This window comes from Aquarana catesbeiana, linkage group LG04 (assembly GCF_042186555.1).
Source record: "Aquarana catesbeiana isolate 2022-GZ linkage group LG04, ASM4218655v1, whole genome shotgun sequence".
NCBI classification, from domain to species: domain Eukaryota; kingdom Metazoa; phylum Chordata; class Amphibia; order Anura; family Ranidae; genus Aquarana; species Aquarana catesbeiana.
In genome coordinates, this window is record NC_133327.1 from 492,259,797 (window position 1) to 492,277,889 (window position 18,093).

Sequence of the window (18,093 nt, forward strand, 5' to 3'; positions counted from 1 at the left end):
TGGCCGCGGTTGCATTCTGGGTGTTGTAGTCCGTGCTCAAGCACAGGGGAAACTACAACTCCCGAACACCAGAGTCTTGGAGGCAAGGGGGTCAGGACATGTGACTGGCTTGGGCTGGGAGCAACTTTACCCCAGGACCAGGAGCATCACCCCCTAGGAGGTCGTGGCCTGCAAAGACCTGCTGAGCTGCCAGGTGAGAGACCCTGAAACCCCCAGCTGATGCCCACATTCCATCTCCCCCCTCATACCACTTATTTGCCCCAATGATCAGGCTGCATTTATGGACACTGGTGAGGTTGCTTTGATGGACACTGGTGAGGCCGCCTGGCAAATCTTTTCAGGTGTGCTGCGAAAATTTGTACATCTTTTTGGTGCGCCGCAAGACAAACAAGTTTGAGAAACACTGGTCTATGGTGAGCATGGTTAACATGGAGGGGTGTTTAGAAGTAGAAGGGAAAAAAGTCAAACGCCTGTAAAACCGGTTGTTTTTGAGCTCAGGTGCGTATGAGGCCTAAGATCAGCGTTTAGAGGCATAAAACCAAAGCCGCGTTCAGAGCGTTTACACACACACACACACATAAATGCATTTATGCACAACTCCACATGCACATAAACACTAGACATTAGAGGAATTTTATTTTTTTGCTAAGTGATCGCAGAAAGAAAACCCATCATATTTGGAACATATATGTATACACTGGTGTGCATGATGCATTAATGTGATCAGAATCCATGTGAGCGCACTTTCCATGTAATATTGTCATAGCTCCATCTTCTAGACCTGAATATTCCTGTCTTTTATATATAACTAGAATGCTGTACGTTCTATGCAGTGCTCCTAGGTTCCATACTAGTACAATGAAATGTGACGGTTTATGAATGGCCTGTGCTTAGTATCAGGGAAGCTCTGTATTCATTGTGTATCCTCCGAACTCCATACACACAAAAGGGGCGGAGTGTCTCCAGGCTACTGCCCTATCCGCCCGCTCTTCCTGAATGTGGGCGTTCCTAAGATTTACGTAACACACTTTCACCCAATGGGAGGCAGGTACCTCTGCAGGCTGTTGTAGCTCTTATAAGAAACGAGCAGGCGCGCCGCCATATTCCACCTCTAATCAGAGTTGTTGCAGGAGAGCCTTCGGGAGGAATTATGTCGCGATACGGGAGGTATAGCGGTGGTAAGTGTACACGTCGCTGTGTGACGAAGCGTGGTTTCGGGACGCCATTGTGTTGAAGGTGGTGCATGGAGCTGTGTTGCCTAGCAGGCGCTTCCAAGGCATGTGTGGCCTGCAGCGGCCATTTTGTAAGGCGCGCTAGTCACGTGCTCGGTGTAGTGAGCTGGGCGATGTATTGCTGTGAGGGAAATCTCCAGTCATCTCTTGGAGAGGTTTGTATCGTACATGGAGAGGGGCGTGTTATCCCTATTGTGTCCTCACCAGCCGAGTACAGCGGGCTCCGTGTTACCTCGTGTTCACTGATCACCGGGGCTCTGCCGCCATCTCTCCTATAACCGGACACATAGCATGGCGCCAGGGCCCACAATACACCGCACCTGAGAGCACTCCCATAGATCGGAGATTTATTGCTTTTTCTATTCTTCCTGATGAATTATCAGTTTGGCGGGAGCTTTGTCTTCGAGCAGTATATAAGACAAAAGCACACATTTACATACCTCCCAACATTTTGAGATGGGAATGAGGGTCTCCTACTACCAAACGTATGTGGGCATGGGACACGCCCCCGCCACACCCCCTTAAAGGAGAATTAACCAAAAAAAGGTTAATGAAATCCACAAGGGCTTTTTTTTTTTTTTTTTTTTTTTTTTTTTTTTTTTTAACCACTACTATTTTTTTATATTGGCTTTTAAAATGTACACATGCAGCAATTTAGATGAAAGGTTTAGTGCATTTTATATACAACTATATAGATCAGAGCAAAATGAGGGACATTGCTCGACATCAGGGACGTTTGGGCGCTATGCATTTATTATATTGCAGCTTCACAGTTATACAATGTGGTGGATAAATTGGTTTTCTATATTAGGCTGCTGTGTTGTAGAAATGCATAAAATGTTTTCCGGGTGCCGGTTACCCAGCATGCAACATAAAACTTGAACATGCGACTAAAATCACAGGTGCATTCTTGCTTTTTCATTTCAATTGGGACCAGTGTGTTTGGTGCAGTTTTGAAAGCTGCTGTATGCAGGAATTTTCAAAACGCAGTGGTGTGAAGAGTCCCATAGGATTTAAAGTGATGGTGTTTGTAGCGCAGCAAAAATGCATCAGTGTGAAAGCAGCCTTGAGTGCCAATTCACATTTCTGTTATCAGACATCGCACGTGATTCACACTGCTGTGCAGATCGCATGCAAATTCAGATTGTATGGCTAAATTCACATCGCGCAGGACCCCCCCCCCCCCCCCTTTTTTTTTTTTTTTTAATTATTATTTATTTTTTTTCTCCACCAGAAGCAGATCACATGGGTGATCTGATTCCTGTCCGAATTCACACCTGATTGATTTCGAAACCCACCCCGCCCAACACCATGTATCCTGGGTCGATTCTGAAGTTTGTTGCCATTTCCTGGGCAAACTTAATTTTGAGGCTGGATTCACACCTATGCATTTTTCAGACTTGCACTACAATCCATTTACCATGGTTTCCTATGGAACACATTCTGTTGTGCAAAATGCAAAAAAGCACTAAAAATGCATAGGTGTGAATCCAGCCTTAAGGTTTAATATATTGGGTAATTATTTACTTGGTGCAATCTCCTTTTTGTTTTACCAAAATATTGGGTAATTTTATTTAGGGCTGCAACTAACAATTATTTTCATAATTGATTAGTTGGCCGATTAATCGAAACAATAATCGGTTAATAACCTTAAAAAAAAAAAAGTGTGGTATCTAATTTAGTTAATATGTAACGTTTTAAAAGGCAATTTATTCTTAAACCTCTATAAGCAGTGGTAAATATAAATAACCAACTATATGGTTAGGGAACAAAATATCTAATCCACTCTGAGAATGACAGACAGAAGAGATATACTATTAGAGGAGATATACTGATTATATACTATTAAAGGGTGACTCTGGTATATATCATCAGACTCGGATCAAATTTTTTTATTTAAAGAACAAACAATGTCTTCCTTCAAAAAAAAAAAATGTAATTTTAAGAACGTTCGTTCGATTTTCTAATCGTTAGTGGGGTCAAATCAACGTTCATTTTCAACCACAGTGATGGGAAAATTTGGCATTTAAACTTCTAGGTGAAAGGAATTTTCAGACGGTGTATGTGGTTTTTTGTTCAGAAATTACATTTGTTTTAAAAACCGCATGTTAAAAACAAGTGAAAATTTCAAACATTCTTTCATTCAGCGAATGTACACAGATTTTTCGTCTGAATATTCTCGTCTGAAAATTGATCCGTGTGGCCAGCATAAGGCTTGGTACACACCTATGCAGTTTGCTTTTTATCTGTTTCTGCAGTGCTTTTTGCTGTGCGTTTTGATTTTTGCACACATGATTTTGCTGCAATTTGTGTCTTTGCATTTTTTTTTTTGGCCAATTTGTTGTTGGGTAGATTAAAAACACAAATTGCTGCAAAAACACATTACATGCTTTTCTGCAGATTCTCCATTGAAGTATACCATGTAAATGAACTGTAGTGCGTTTCTGCAAAAAGCACCAAATAAACACATTGTGAACCAGGTCTAAGATGTTTAGTAACCTAATGGGGTTTAAAAAAAATAGCCCTTTATAGTACAAAAAAGCAGATAATCGCTACTGTAAGTGGTTCATTTTTTTTTTTTACTGTAGAACTGTGAAAGTAATATTTACAGTAGCGATTATTTGCTCTTTTTGTACTATAAAGGGCTCCTTTTTTAGGTTTTTTTTTTTTGTTTTTTTAACCCCATTATGTTACTGGCCAAGTAATCGATTTATGAAAATAGTAATCGATTAGTTGTCGATTATTCGATTAGTTGTTTCAGCCCTAATTTTATTGTGTTTTGTGTGCCCTACAATTAAAAGAGAAGTCCAGCCTGAGTGTGTTTGGCTGGGTTCTCCTATGGATCAATTCGTTTTGCACTCCTGTGACCCATTTTCAGCAGAGTGGTCTGGAGTCTGCTGACATCACAGGAATTGGTCCAGGCACTGTGTCATCCTGACAAAGTCTGGATCCGCCAGGTGCCTGGACTGACGCCTTAGCCTCTCAGCGAGCTGCTAAGAGCCTGAGACGGCCGCTCACCGACCCTCCACAGCTCAGTGCTCCTGACTAACAGCAGCTCTCTGCTCAGAGAGATGGGAGAACCGAGCCATCAGCTGTGTTCGATGGCTCGGTTCTCAGTGCAGAGACGCTGGGGGACAGATACTGCATCCACCTAGGTAAGTATGATGGGCAAAAAAAAATGTATAACCCATACTTCCAACTTTTGTGTGTGGATAGAATTAGAGAGATAGATTATCTATCTCTAATTTCCTTTGACCTTTGCCCTAATATTGTGCACCATAAGAAATTGGAACTACCACTATTTTATAGTGGATGACAGGTCTGTGTCCACTCAGTTTATGCAGAGCCCCTCGGTCTGTTTTTTTTGTTTTTTTTTTTATCAAGGCAGGTGTAAAACAGGCACACTTGTTAACCCCCGCCGGTCCATAGGCATGAATGCAGGATCCAAAAAGGTGTTTGTGTGGCCCTTATGCTCAGCACCACCATTCGCAACACATGGGGGAATTTCTTAAGATTGGTGCAGTTGTGCATGGCTTCCAGTCTGCTTCTCACTTTCATTTTATAGCTTAAAGTGATACTATATATATATATATATATATATATATATATATATATATATATATATATATATATATATATATATATATATATATATATATATATATTAATTATATACTTTGGTTTTGCTAGTGTGAAGAGGGCCTAGGGAAAACCATGCAGGTAACCTGCCCATCCATTCTTTGAATGGATGTTTGCTTTGAATTTGTTGGCAGTGAAACTATTTTAATTGTGCACAGACTATACTATTTGTCTAGGATTGGAATAAATGTCATCTTTGTCAATAACTGTTTTGGTTTGATTGGGTGGGCTGTTAGGCCCCATTCACACTAGCGCTTTTTTTGATGCATTTTGCAGAAATGCACGGGAATTTTTTAACATGGGTTCCTATGGAACATGTTCACATCAATGCTTTTTTGTATCTCTGCGTTTTTGGAAAGGGTCGGGGACTTTTTTTCATGCAAAAAGCAGCGTTTTGCATGTAATGGTTTTCAATGGACAAGCATCAAAAACGCAAGTGCAGCGTTTTTGGTGCGTTTTTGCCGTTTTTTTTTTTTTTTGTTTTTTTTTTATTTTTTTTTGTAATTTTTTTTAAGACTGTAAAAAAAAATGAAAAAAAAAAAAAAAAAACCGCAAAACGCGGCTCAAAAACGTGCCAAGCATGAAAAAAAAACCTCCAAAAACGCTCAAAAGCAACATGCATAGGTGTGAATCGAGCCTTAGGGATGAGTTTTCACGCAGTTGGGGGTTATTGCATTGTTGAAAAATCTTGCCTAGTATTTAGTCTGCATTACACAAAGATTGGTGATTCTTGTGTTGTTGGTTTTTTTTTTTTTTTTTTTTTTTTTCCTCATTATTTGCTATTAAGTTTACTGTCTATTTTTTATTCTTAGAAGCAAAAGTCTACGTGGGCAATCTTGGTACTGGTGCTGGCAAAGGCGAGTTGGAGAGAGCTTTTAGTTACTACGGACCTCTGCGTACAGTTTGGATTGCAAGAAACCCTCCAGGATTTGCTTTTGTTGAATTTGAAGACACAAGAGATGCTGAAGATGCAGTGCGTGGTTTAGATGGAAAGTATGTTGAACTTTCTAAAGGCTTTTATGTTCTTTTGAGAATACTCTGCATGTCAGAGCTGGTGTAGAAAGCTAGAGAGAGGAATAAAAGTGGTGCCCATAGCAACCAATTCGATGGTACAGTGACTGTCCTTAAAAGTAAGGCCTCACCAGGTTCCAGACATGTTCTGCTGTATATTTAGTATACAGCACGCTTATGAGTGCCAAATGCCTGGTCTGTTACTACACTGTCACTTTTCTGCTAGCCCTGACGTTTTTAGTGTGCCCTTTAGTGATGTAGGGGCTGGATGATGAAACCACAGAACAGTAGGACTATAATAGCGTTCAACACTCTCTCATAAATATTATATGCTGTTAAGGCTTGATAGTCATGTATAAAATGTATGCCATGGTAATTTGTAGTAATGCCTCTTTTTTTTTTTTTTTTTTTTTTTTTTTCCCCCTTCTGAATACAGGGTAATCTGTGGCTCAAGAGTTAGGGTAGAACTGTCAACAGGCATGCCGCGTCGTTCCAGATACGACAGACCACCAGCACGAAGGCCCTTTGATCCAAGTGACAGATGTTATGAATGCGGTGAAAAGGGGCACTATGCATATGACTGTCAAAGATACAGCAGGCGCAGAAGGAGCAGGTACACAGTTTGTCTTGGCTGGCTGTGATCAGTGGCACTCAACAAGTAAAAATGTTTGCTGTGGTTGTTTTAAAGCAGCAGTCCTTAAGTGAATAAATGTAATCAAATATCTGACTGCCCATTAGACCAGACTAGATGATGTTGCAGGCTGTATTACTTTAGAGTATAGTTCTTTTGCTGTAGTATTAGATTTACACAGTCGCCTAAAAGAAAAATAAATTCAAATGTGTCAAACATGTTGCTGGGCAGAACTGACAGACCTATGCTTTACTATATTTTCTGCTATAGTCTCTAAATTATGTGCTCGGTGTTCCTTTTTATCCTGGCTGAACCAGTGCAAATGCTTAGGAGGGAACAAAATATCTGGTCAACTGGAATTCTATGGCCTGATTTTTGGAATATTTCCTTAGTTTATAATTTTGGCAGTTCTGTCTCTTGCCCTAAAACTTTGTTTGACATGTTGAATGGAAGCCTTGTTGCATGCTCTTGCAGCTTACGGGAGGTTCAGAGGAAGCCATAACTATAATCTAGTAAATGGTAGTTTTTAATTTCGGGTTAGTATTTCTCGGTATCTGCTGCGGCCTAAAATCTGTGGCACAACTGAAAACTGTGTTAGAATGGTGGACTGCTGCTTTTCTGTTCTGGTACATTTGGCTTGTTTTACTTTTGAATTGTTCAATTATATTAATAATCACCTGGTCAAAACCTTACAGGTTTCTTCGTTTGAGTCAGTCGCCTTGATTCAGAATGTCACGAGCCTTAAGATTTCATACTGAGGCGCCTTGCAAATCCGACATTATGATTCTGCTAGACCTTGAGGTGATCAGCATAAGAGGCCAGATCCCCTCAAACCATCTACATCTAGATCCACCTTTATGATTCTGTAGAGGTCATGAAATCTAAGATCTACTGTGATCGCCGTATCAAAGTAATATTGGCTTACATTTGGGGCTCCCCTCCGATTTAGAAAAGAACTGCAGATTGACCACATTCCCATCTAGAAAAAACCTTCATGCGTCAATCAAGCCTCATCTGGCTCATATGGCTGTCAGTTTGATCGTCGTTAGATTGGAAGACCTACAGTAGATGAAGCGATCGGCTGGTAGATCCTTCTAGACCGTATAGATCTTCTAGACCTTGGGCCAAAGAGGGTCGACCTGCAGACTTGCAAGGTTTATTTTAACTACCACTTCTAGTCTTTATATTTTAGAATATTTACTTTTAATGTGAAAATGGAATTCCTTTTTTAACAAGTTTTTTTCTCCTGGGTAGATCTATTCAAGGCAAATAGGTTACCTATTTATTTTATTTATTTTTTTCAGACATTGGAAATGTCTGGTTAAGTTGCATTGTCCTTTGTAATTTAGGCATTAAATAACTTGTTCTTTTAAAATATTCAGGTCTAGATCCCGATCTCACTCAAGATCTCGGGGAAGAAGATATTCCCGATCACGTAGCAGAAGCCGTGGTAGGAGGTAAGTTCATCTAATGTCTACCACCCATTCATTCAGTACAGTACTTTAAATAGATGGAAAGTTTGAAATGCTCACTAAGGGCCCTTTTACACTGAGGCGGGGGCGGCGTCGGCGGTAAATCGCCCTGAGGCGATTCAGTTCGCATCGGTAGCGCTATACAAGTCACTCATTCATTCACCTTCGGTATTCGCTAGCGGTCGAGAAAGGGTTAAAAACCACCGTAAAGCGCCTATGCGTAGGCGCTTTGCCGGCGGTATAGCCGCACCGTCCCATTGATTTCAATGGGCAGGAGCGGTATACACTCCGCTCCGAAGATGCTGCTAGCAGGACTTTTTTTTACCGTCCTGCTAGCGCACCGCTCCAGTGTGAAAGCCCTTGGGGCTTTCACACTGGAATCAAAGCAGCAGCACTTTCTGGTCGGTTGGCAGTCGCTATTATTAGCGCAATAGCGCCTGCAAACCACCCCAGTGTGAAAGGACCCTTAGGGCAGGTAGATACTTGGAGCTAGGGGGGGGCTTAATTATGTTTCTTGTCTTCCAGTGTTTATAGACGGTGTTATAAACAACTCTGGGCACGATTTTTTTTTTTTTTTTTTTTAATAGAAAAGGAGAAAAACGCTTTTGCCCCCTTCCTTTCCTTTTTTCCTTTTATCATCATCCTTATACTAAAGTTACGTGGGTAATATGTAACTATAAAATGAGAAATCATGTCAGCTTGGAAAAGAGAATGAGTTATAGTGCACCTGGAAAGTATTCACAGTGCTTCACTTTTTCCACATGTTTTTTTACAGCCAAAATGGATTAAAGTCATTTTTTTTCTCATTCTACAAACAATACCCATAATGAAAATGTGAAAGAAGTTTGTTTGAAATCTTCGCAAATTTATTAAAAATAAAAACTGAAATCATATATGTAGATAAGTATTTACAGCCTTTGCCATGACACTCAAAATTGAGCTCATGTGCATCCTGTTTCCACTGATCATCCTTGATGTTTCTACAACTTGATTGGAGTCCATCTGTGGTAAATTGAGTTGACTGGACATGAATTGGAAAGGCACACACCTGTGTGTGTGTGTGTGTGTGTGTGTGTGTGTGTGTGTGTGTGTGTATCTATCTCTCTGGTGAAGGGTACAGAAAAAAATTCTGCAGCATTGTGAAGGTCCCAATGAGCACAGTGGCCTCCATCTGTAAATTGAAGCAGTTTGGAACCATCAAGACCCTTCCTACAGTGGGCTGCCTGGCCAAACTGAGCAATCTGGGGAGAAGGGCCTTAGTCAGGGATGTGACCAGGAACCCGATGGTCACTCTGACAGAGCTCCAGTGTTTCTCTGTGGAGTGAGGAGAACCTTCCAGAAAAACAACCATCTCTGCAGCACTCCACCAATCAGGCCTGTATGGTAGAGTGGCGAGACAGAAGCCGCTCCTCTGTAAAAGGCACATGACGGCCCACCTAGAGTTTGCCAAAAGGCATCTGAAAGACTCTCAGACCATGAGAAACAAAATTCTCTGGTCCGATGAAACAAAGATTGAACTGAATGGCAAGTGTCATGTCTGGAGGAAACCAGGCACCGCTCATCACCTGGCCAAATACTATAGTGATGCATGGTGGTGGCAGCATCATGCTATGGTGATTTTTTTTTTTCAGCGGCAGAACTGGGAGACTAGTCATGATCAAGGGAAAGATTAATGCAGCCATGTACAGAGACATCCTTGATGAAAACCTGCTCCAGAGCGCTCTGGACTTCAGACTGGGATGAAGGTTCATCTTTCAACAAGACAACGACCCTAAGCACACAGGTAAGATAACAAAGGAGTGGCTATGGGACAACTCTGCATGTCCTTAAGTGGCCCAGACGTGAACACGATTCAACTTCTCTGGAGAGATCTGAAAATTGCTGTGCACCGACACTCCCCATCCACCCTGATGGCGCTTAAGAGGTCCTGCAAAGAAGGATGGGAGAAACTGCCCAAAAATAGGCATGCCAAGCTTGTAGCATCATATTCAAAAAAGACTTGCGGCTGTAATTGGTGCCAAAGGTGCTTCATCAAAGTATTGAGCAAAGGCTGTGAATACTTATGTACATGTGGCGTGTGTGTGTGTGTGTGTGTGTGTGTGTGTCTTATTTTTAATTTTGAGACTTTAAACAAACTTCTTTCATGTTGTCATTATGGGTTATTGTTTGTAGTATTTTGAGGAACATAATGAATTTAATCAATTTTGGAATAAGGCTGTAACATAATGCAATGCGGAAAGTGAAGCGCTGGGAATACTTTCCTGGATGCACTCTGTCTCCTGAGTCCCTGGCAGCTCACTGGCTTCTCCTGCTGACTGTCATGGTCTCCTGTAATGTTTCCATTCCTTGCCAACAAAGCATCATCCATAAGTGCAGGTGTCAGGAAAGTGTACAGAGTTCTTTTATAGATAGATATACTGTGCCTGAATTGCTCTAAATGGGATTTTTAGCTGAAATCTGAGTAATCGTGTGAAAACCAGGGATGTCTGGGCAAAAACTTGTTTCTTCTTTTGTTTTTCGTGGAGTAGCCAAGAGGAACCAATGGATGACTGTTAACTTGATAATGACATTTTGGTTGCTTGTCCCTTAACTTAAGCTTCGTACACACGGTACGATTGTTGGCAGGGGATTGTCTGTTAACGGACTGTTGTCCTAAAATCTTACCGTTAGTATGCTCCTTTTTGACAATTGTCCAATTTTCGGCCAACAAATGTTGGCTGACAGGCTAGTAAATTTTCGGTGGACAACGGCTTGATTTTCACCAATCTGTCACACAAGTTGAAAGTACAAACATGCATGCTTGGAATCAATGCTCACCAAACCTGAAATTGGCAGAAGGGGTCCAAAGGGTGACGCTCGAGCTGAAATATCTCGTAGTACGCTACTATATTCGTGTTTGACACGACAATTGTGTACCATTAGTGTGCAAGACAAGATCCTGACATGCCCTGTTGACAAAAATCAGGTGGTTGGCCAAAAATCGTACCGTGTACGAGGCTTTATACTTTTGTAAGAGCTTGCCGTCTGTGTTGGTTATACTGAATAGTTAATGCATTTTCTAACAGACATAACTGCAAGACATTCATATATTCATGTTCTGTTTCTTTCTGTAGGTCCAGGTCTGCTTCTCCCCGGAGATCAAGATCTGCTTCACCACGTAGGTCCAGAACTGGAACTCCACGCAGAACTCGATCTCCTCCTTCTGTTAAAAGATCTCGGTATGTAACAAGTTAAAAATAGTTTTTCCAGAAGGTCTTTCAGCTACTGTGCAGAAGCAGATTCGCTTGACTTCAAATTGTCATTATGGGGTTAATTTACTAAAACTAGCACACTTAGAATCTGGTTCAGCTGTGCATGATAGCTAATCAGCTTCTAACTTCAGCTTGTTCACTTAAGCTTTGTACTATATCATAAAACCTGGAAGCTGATTCATAGTTGCACCAGATTTTGCTCACTCCAGTTTTAGTAAATAACCCCCAATGCTCCTATGTTTGCATAAGGGGCAGAGACCATCGCTCTGCACAATAGTGTAGCTCCTCCAAGTCTCTGTGCCGTTTGGTATTGATGTCTTTTTTCGTGAGTGCGAATAGAGATAATGGGGATAGAACTGCTCTGTGTGCCCTTTCCAATGAATGGAAAACCATTTCTAGAGACCTCCCCTCAAGATAGATGCCCTTCATCTCCAACTAATGCTGATCAGCCAAAAATAAAATCTATATACACATACAATTTATTAGATTTTTTTTTTTTCTCTTCCCCCCCCCCCCCCCATTTAGGTCACGGTCCAGGTCTGTGTCACGCCCCAGAAGCAGGTAAGATATTTTACTTCGATACAAACAAGAATAGCTGTACTTTGTTTTGCAGCTGTTTGTCTTGGAAATGTACTTATGCAACAACCAATATGCATAATATACTGTTCCTATGATTTAGGAACGTGGTCATCCATTGCTGCAGAACAAATTGAGTACTTGATTAAATTATACATTAAAAAAACTAGTAAAGATTAGAAATTTCCACCAAGCTTTGTACCAGGAACATAATGTTAAATTGATTTAAAAATGCAGGAAAAGCCTACATTTTGTATCGGCGGTAAACTCGCTGGTTAAAGAATAAAGTCACCTTTCATTGTGTTAACACCCATATCCAGGGTGTAACCTGTTACTAAATGAACAGGACCCCTGTCAAGTTGCAGAAAAACTGCTGCAAGTCTTTTTCACACCTTTTTTAAAATGACTTTTAAATATACCAATTATCATAACTAAAACTGCTGCTGAATTAACATGCCCATAGCTGAGGTGTGGTTAAAGCTGAATTAACCCTAGGCTAACCTAACATGGTCTCCAAACAAGCTGTGAATGCATATGACTTTTCTATATATTTTTTTTTTTTTTTTTTTTTCTCTCTCTCTGTAGGTCAAAATCAAGATCTGTTTCTCCAAAAGGAGCAAGGTATATATTACCAGATCCTGGTATTTTTACATCTTTACATTCTCATGAATAATTGGTTTGGAAATTTGATATGTGTCATTGTTTTACATTTGGGTTTTACTTGGGGAAATTAAGTTTCTAGTATACTAATTTTAGGGACAGTTAAGGAAGCTTTGGTGGGTATAGGCTGTGTTGGGCTTCCATGTTGTAGAGTCTGATGCAATCAGGTCATGGAAGCACTTCATTAGATTCAATTATTTAGTAGAGTACTCGTTTACAAGTAATTTGAATCTATAAAGTGTTAAACCTCCTAAACCATTCTAGTTTCCCACTGTATGGGGTTTAAGTCTGGTTATGAGTTTCGAACTGGATCTGAAAACTTCTAATATATAATATATTTTTTTTTTCAGTCGTTCACCCTCCAGAAGCCCGAGGAGGAGCATAAGTCCGGAAAGGAATGGCTAAATGACCACTTGGAATTCATGGCGCTCCTGCCACAATTTTTTTTCACCTTTTTGTTTTAAGTCTCACTTTGGTAGGCTAGCATATGTCTTTTTATATCCTGTCCACATGAAAGTGAAATCTATTTTTGTTTTTGTTTTTTTGTATCTAAATTACTTGTGCAATGAACATGAGTTGTCCTGATTAGTGTGTCTGCAGGAAGCAGATGTAAGTTTGCATGGCTGTAGATAATTACACTTTTTAGAACCTGTCAAATAAAACCTGCCCAGTGGCCAACTATGCATATCATTTTGGCTTGCCTTCAAAAATGTCTCGAGGGGCTAGACATGGTACTGATCAAGGATTTTGCTAGCATTGTGCCACTGATATCTTCATGGACTAGCTCTTTATTTTGTTCAGCTGTTGTTGATTCCAAAAAAAATGAGTTTGTGAGACATGTATTCAAAGTTTGTTTCCTAAAGCTTTAAACCAAGAGTCTCAAACTGGCTACCCCCCCAGCTGTTGCGCAACTACAAGTCCCATTGTGCTTCTGCCTGTGGGAGTCATGCTTGTAACTGTCAGCCTTACAATGCCTCATGGGACTTGTAGTTCCGCAACAGCTGGAGGGCCACCAGTTTGAGACCCCTGCTTTAAACACTGTTGCAGATCATAGAAATTGAAAAAAATGCGATGTTCTAAATAAAGTTTTATCTTTTTTTTTTTTTTTTCAAGCTTCTATATCTGTGTGTGTTTTTCTTAATGGTTATAGAAGGGACTTAGAAATACGTGAAAGGGTTAAAGAACAAGTTCCCCTTTTTTTTTATTTAAAAAAAAAACTCGGTTCCAGTTAAACATTTTGCCGCCCTGCCTGAGACCACACATCTTTTCTGGTAAAAATATATATTTGCTGTCCTCTCTTCCTAATACCCATAGGTAGTGTGGTCCCATTCGTTCCATGTTCTGCTTGAATGTAGATTACCCATAGATGCAAATTTGGGCTGTTGTACAAGTAGACACTAAAAGGAGCTGGTGGGAATATTTTTGCTGGAAAGGCTGTGTGGCTCAGGGCAGGAAAGTGGGCATGTTTTCAACACGACATGCTGCATTTTAGGGGTTTTAATAAAGGATGCTTTTATTAAAAGTGAATGTGTCCTTTTTAAATTGATTCCACTTGCCTTTAGTATTGAATGCTATTGGACAATTGTAATTGACAGGTACCTCATATTTTCAGAAGGGGAGGATGATGGGAGGTTTCCAAAGCAAGCAGTCCTTTCTTGTATTCCGAGAGGTATGCATTTCAGTTTTAGGCACCAGCTCACAAAAAGTTATTGGAAATGGAGAAAGTGCAGAGAAGGGGCAACCAAACTGATAAGAGCTCAGCTATGAGGAAAGATTAGAGGAACTGAATTCTCTCTTGAAGAGGAGATGATGATCAACATGTACAAATACATAAGTGGTCCATGTAGTGACCTTGGTGTTGAGTTATTTACTTTAAGGTCATCAGAGGACGAGGGGCACTCTTTATGTCTAGAGGAAAAAAAGATAATCTCCAAATACAGAAAGGTTTCTTCACAGTAAGAGCTGTTAAAATGTGGAATGGACTTTTTCCAGAGGTAGTTCTGGCCAGCTCCAGTAGATTGGTTTAAAAAAGGCCTGGATTCTTTCCTTAATGTACGTAACTGGATACTGATATTTTTATAGGTAAAGTTGATCAAGAGAAAATCCGATTTGCCTCTCGGGGGATCAGGAAGGAATTTTATTTTTTTTATTTATTTTTTTTCCCTCTGCTGTAGCAAATTGGATCATGCTTTGCTGAGGTTTTTCGCCTTCCTTTGGATCAACTGTGGGTAGTATAGAATTGTGTATATGGGATTGTATGGGGTATCTGTTAATCAGGTTGGGGAAAAAAAAATGTAAAAAAAACTTCTGTTTTGAAATCCCATTTGGGAAGTCCCTGCTGCACAGCAAGGATCGCTAGATCAAGAAGGAGGATATGTATTTGTGGAGGTGGGCAGCACTAAGGATTGGGGAAGTTGAGTAAGGGACACCTTGTACCTAAGCACCTTAGATTACCTTTAGGGCTGCAACTAACGATTATGAAAATAATCGATTAGTTGGCCGATTTTATTGTTTCGATTAATCGGTTAATAACCTTTTAAAAGTAGTGTGGTGTATAATTTACTTAATATGTAAATTTAAAAAAAGCAATTTATTATCTATATGCGGTGGTAAATATAAATAACCAACTATAGGGTTAGGGAGCAAAATATCTAATCCACTCTGAGAATAAGACATACTGTATATACTATTAGAGGAGAGATAGAGGATATATACTGTATACACTAAAAAAGTGAAAGCAAGGGAGAGGTGTGTGCTGTGCTCTCTGCCTCCCCCTACAGTGCAGTACCGGCATGGAGATTGAAGGTACAGAGCTGCAGCTGCCAATTTTTTTAAAAAGGCGATTTTTATATGTTTGTGTGTGGGGGGGGTTTTATATATATATATATATATATATATATATATATATATATATATATATGCACTGGTGAGGCACAGGCAGGCTGCACAATGGGCAAAGGTAGGCTGCTGGGCACAGTGAGGCTGCATTGATGTCCTGTAGCATGTCCCCAGTCTCTGACCATCTCCTGTAGCATGTCTGCAGTCTCCGACCATCTCCTGTACCATGTCTGCAGTCTCTGACTGTCTCCTGTATAAAAATATTTTTTTTAAACTTTCGGTGTCGGTGCTGTTTCGGTTTTCGGCCTACTGTATTTTTCTGTTTCGGCACCAAAAAACCCATTCGGTGCATCCCTAATTCTATATTAAAGGGTGAATCTGGTAAATATCAGATTCGGAGATCAAATGTTTTATTTAAGAAAAAAAAAAAACCAATGTCTCTTTTAAAAAAAAAAAAAAAAAAAAAAAAAAAAAGTAATTTTAACCACTTCAGCCCCGGAAGGATTTACCCCCTTCCTGATCAGAGCACTTTTTACAATTTGGCACTGCGTCGCTTTAACTGCTAATTGCGCGGTCATGCAATGCTGTACCCAAACGAAATTTGCGTCCTTTTCTTCCCACAAATAGAGATTTCTTTTGATGGTATTTGATCACCTCCTGCTGTTTTTTATTTTTTGCGCTATACACGGAAAAAGACCGAAAATTTTGGGGAAAAAAATATTTTCTACTTTTTGTTATAAAAAAAAAAATCCAATAAACTCAATTTTAGTCATACATTTAGGCCAAAATGTATTCGGCCACATGTCTTTGGTAAAAAAAAATGTCAATAAGTGTATATTTATTGGTTTGTGCAAAAGTTATAGCGCCTACAAACTAGGGTACATTTTCTGGATTTTACACAGCCTTTAATTTGACTGCCTATATCATTTCTTGAGGTGCTAAAATGGCAGGGCAGTACAAAACCCCCACAAATGACCCCATTTTGGAAAGTAGACACCCCAAAGAAATTGCTGAGAGGCATGTTGAGCCCATTGAATATTCATTTTTTTTTTTTGTCCCAAGTGATTGAATAATGACAAAAAATAAATAAATAAAAATTACAAAAAGTTGTCACTAAATGATATATTGCTCACACAGGCCATGGGCATATGTGGAATTGCACCCCAAAATATATTCAGCTGCTTCTCCTGAGTACGGTGATACAACATGTGTGGGACTTTTTGGGAGCCTAGCCGCGTACGGGGCCCCGAAAACCAATCACTGCCTTCAGGATTTCTAAGGGCGTAAATTTTCGATTTTACTCCTCACTACCCATCACAGTTTTGAAGGCCATAAAATGCCCAGATGGCATAAAAGTGACAAATTATTTTATGGGCATATGTGGAATTGCACCCCAAAATACATTTAGCTGCTTCTCCTGAGTATGGGGATACCACATGTGTGGGACTCATAAAATCATTTTTATTGTTATCTAAGGGAATGTAAATATCCCCTATGATAGCAATAGGTAGTGACAGGTACTCCTTTTTTTTTTTTTTTTTTTTTTTTTTTTTTTTTGAAAAAATTGGGGTCTATTAGACCCTACATTTCTCCTCTGCCCTCAATGCATCTGACCACACCAAGATCAGTGTGATAAAATGCTTCCCCAATTTCCCAATGGCGCTGTTTACATCCAGTGAAATCTAAGTCATAAAATGCTCGTAGCTTCCGGTTTCTTAGGCCATAGAGATGTTTGGAGCCACTCTGGTCTCTGATCAGCTCTATGGTCAGCTGGCTGAATCACCGGCTGCCTTCTCAGGTTCCCTGTTGAGACAGGAGAGCCAGAGAAAAACACGGAAGACGGTGGGGGGGGCTTATTCCCTCCCACTGCTTGTAAAAGCAGTCTAAAGGCTAATTAGCCGCTAGAATTGCTTTTACATGAAAGCCGACCGCTGGCTGAAAAGAATGATACCAAGATGCAGGCATCATTCTGGTATAACCACTCAAAGTCGTGAATGGCGTACCTGAAGACAAAAAAATGGTTAACAATAAAGCACAGTAAACGGTAAAGTATAAAAAATTGCATACCTGAAAAGCAAACATGATAAAACATAATAACAATAAAACATTGCAGAATAGAATACAGTAAAAAAGAGCAGAACGAGAGAGAGAGAGAACAATAAAATGACAACTATTTTTTTTTTAATTTTTATATATTTTTTTTTGTTTTTTACACTTTTTTTTTTGTAACTAACTTTTATAACTAACCGGTTCCAGGTTCAGGTCTCTCAAAATGCGATGGCATCTTGGGAGACCCTGTGAAAGTGCGCCTAGTCTGTGCAATGCTGTACCCTATGCTAATACTCAAGTTGTGTATGGTAGCGTTCAAAACATTCACCAATGCAAAGACCAGGATTATCAGGACAGGAGGGACAATAATAGTGGGTGTCACACCTATATCCGCGCTTGCTGCAGACACATTTTTTTTGGGGTGGGGGGTGTCGCTGGGTAGGGGTACTCGGGAGGACATAAAGAAAATGCCTCTCATGCAGCCGACTGCATTTGGTTGGGGATGTGAATGGGGGAAGTACAGGCGCTGCAGAAGCGGTGGGTTCCCAATTAGGATTGGCGAATGCAGCAGGAAGGGCCTGTGTTTGTCTTTTTGGTGGCAGCGGGACACTACTTGTGCTTGCCACCTCACCAGCTTGAACTGCACTTATGGGACTCGCCACGTCACCAAGTGTTACTGCAGTGCTGGTTTGACTACGACCGGGATGTACTAGGCCGCTAATGCTTGCCAGTTC

General features: G+C 40.3%; 2 protein-coding genes across 3 annotated transcripts in view; one reads left to right on the top strand and one right to left on the bottom strand.

Annotated features, from left to right (window-relative positions):
- Positions 1 to 1,748, bottom strand: part of GEMIN6 (gem nuclear organelle associated protein 6) — a 54,474-nt gene extending 52,726 nt beyond the window's left edge. The window contains exon 1 of one of the 2 annotated variants that reach the window (XM_073627680.1): positions 1,673 to 1,748. The gene's annotated coding sequence lies outside the window, so the exon portion shown is untranslated. Of the gene's footprint in view, positions 1 to 1,464; positions 1,524 to 1,672 lie in introns of those variants that run through there. The other variant, XM_073627678.1, reaches the window with a different exon arrangement.
- Positions 1,022 to 13,569, top strand: SRSF7 (serine and arginine rich splicing factor 7). Its single transcript, XM_073627675.1, has 8 exons — positions 1,022 to 1,178; positions 5,684 to 5,864; positions 6,319 to 6,495; positions 7,896 to 7,970; positions 11,099 to 11,203; positions 11,762 to 11,797; positions 12,398 to 12,433; positions 12,823 to 13,569. Exons 1-8 carry the CDS (start codon positions 1,151 to 1,153, stop codon positions 12,875 to 12,877), a joined length of 693 nt encoding a protein of 230 aa, XP_073483776.1. The 5' UTR covers positions 1,022 to 1,150; the 3' UTR covers positions 12,878 to 13,569.
- Positions 13,570 to 18,093: the final 4,524 nt, after the last annotated feature.

Coding starts and splice junctions, on each gene's coding strand:
- SRSF7 (XM_073627675.1), top strand. CDS start 1,151: ATGTCGCGATACGGGAGGTATAGCGGTG. Junction 6,496..7,895: donor AGCAGGCGCAGAAGGAGCAG/GTACACAGTTTG, acceptor TAAAATATTCAG/GTCTAGATCCCGATCTCACT. Junction 7,971..11,098: donor AGCAGAAGCCGTGGTAGGAG/GTAAGTTCATCT, acceptor TTCTTTCTGTAG/GTCCAGGTCTGCTTCTCCCC.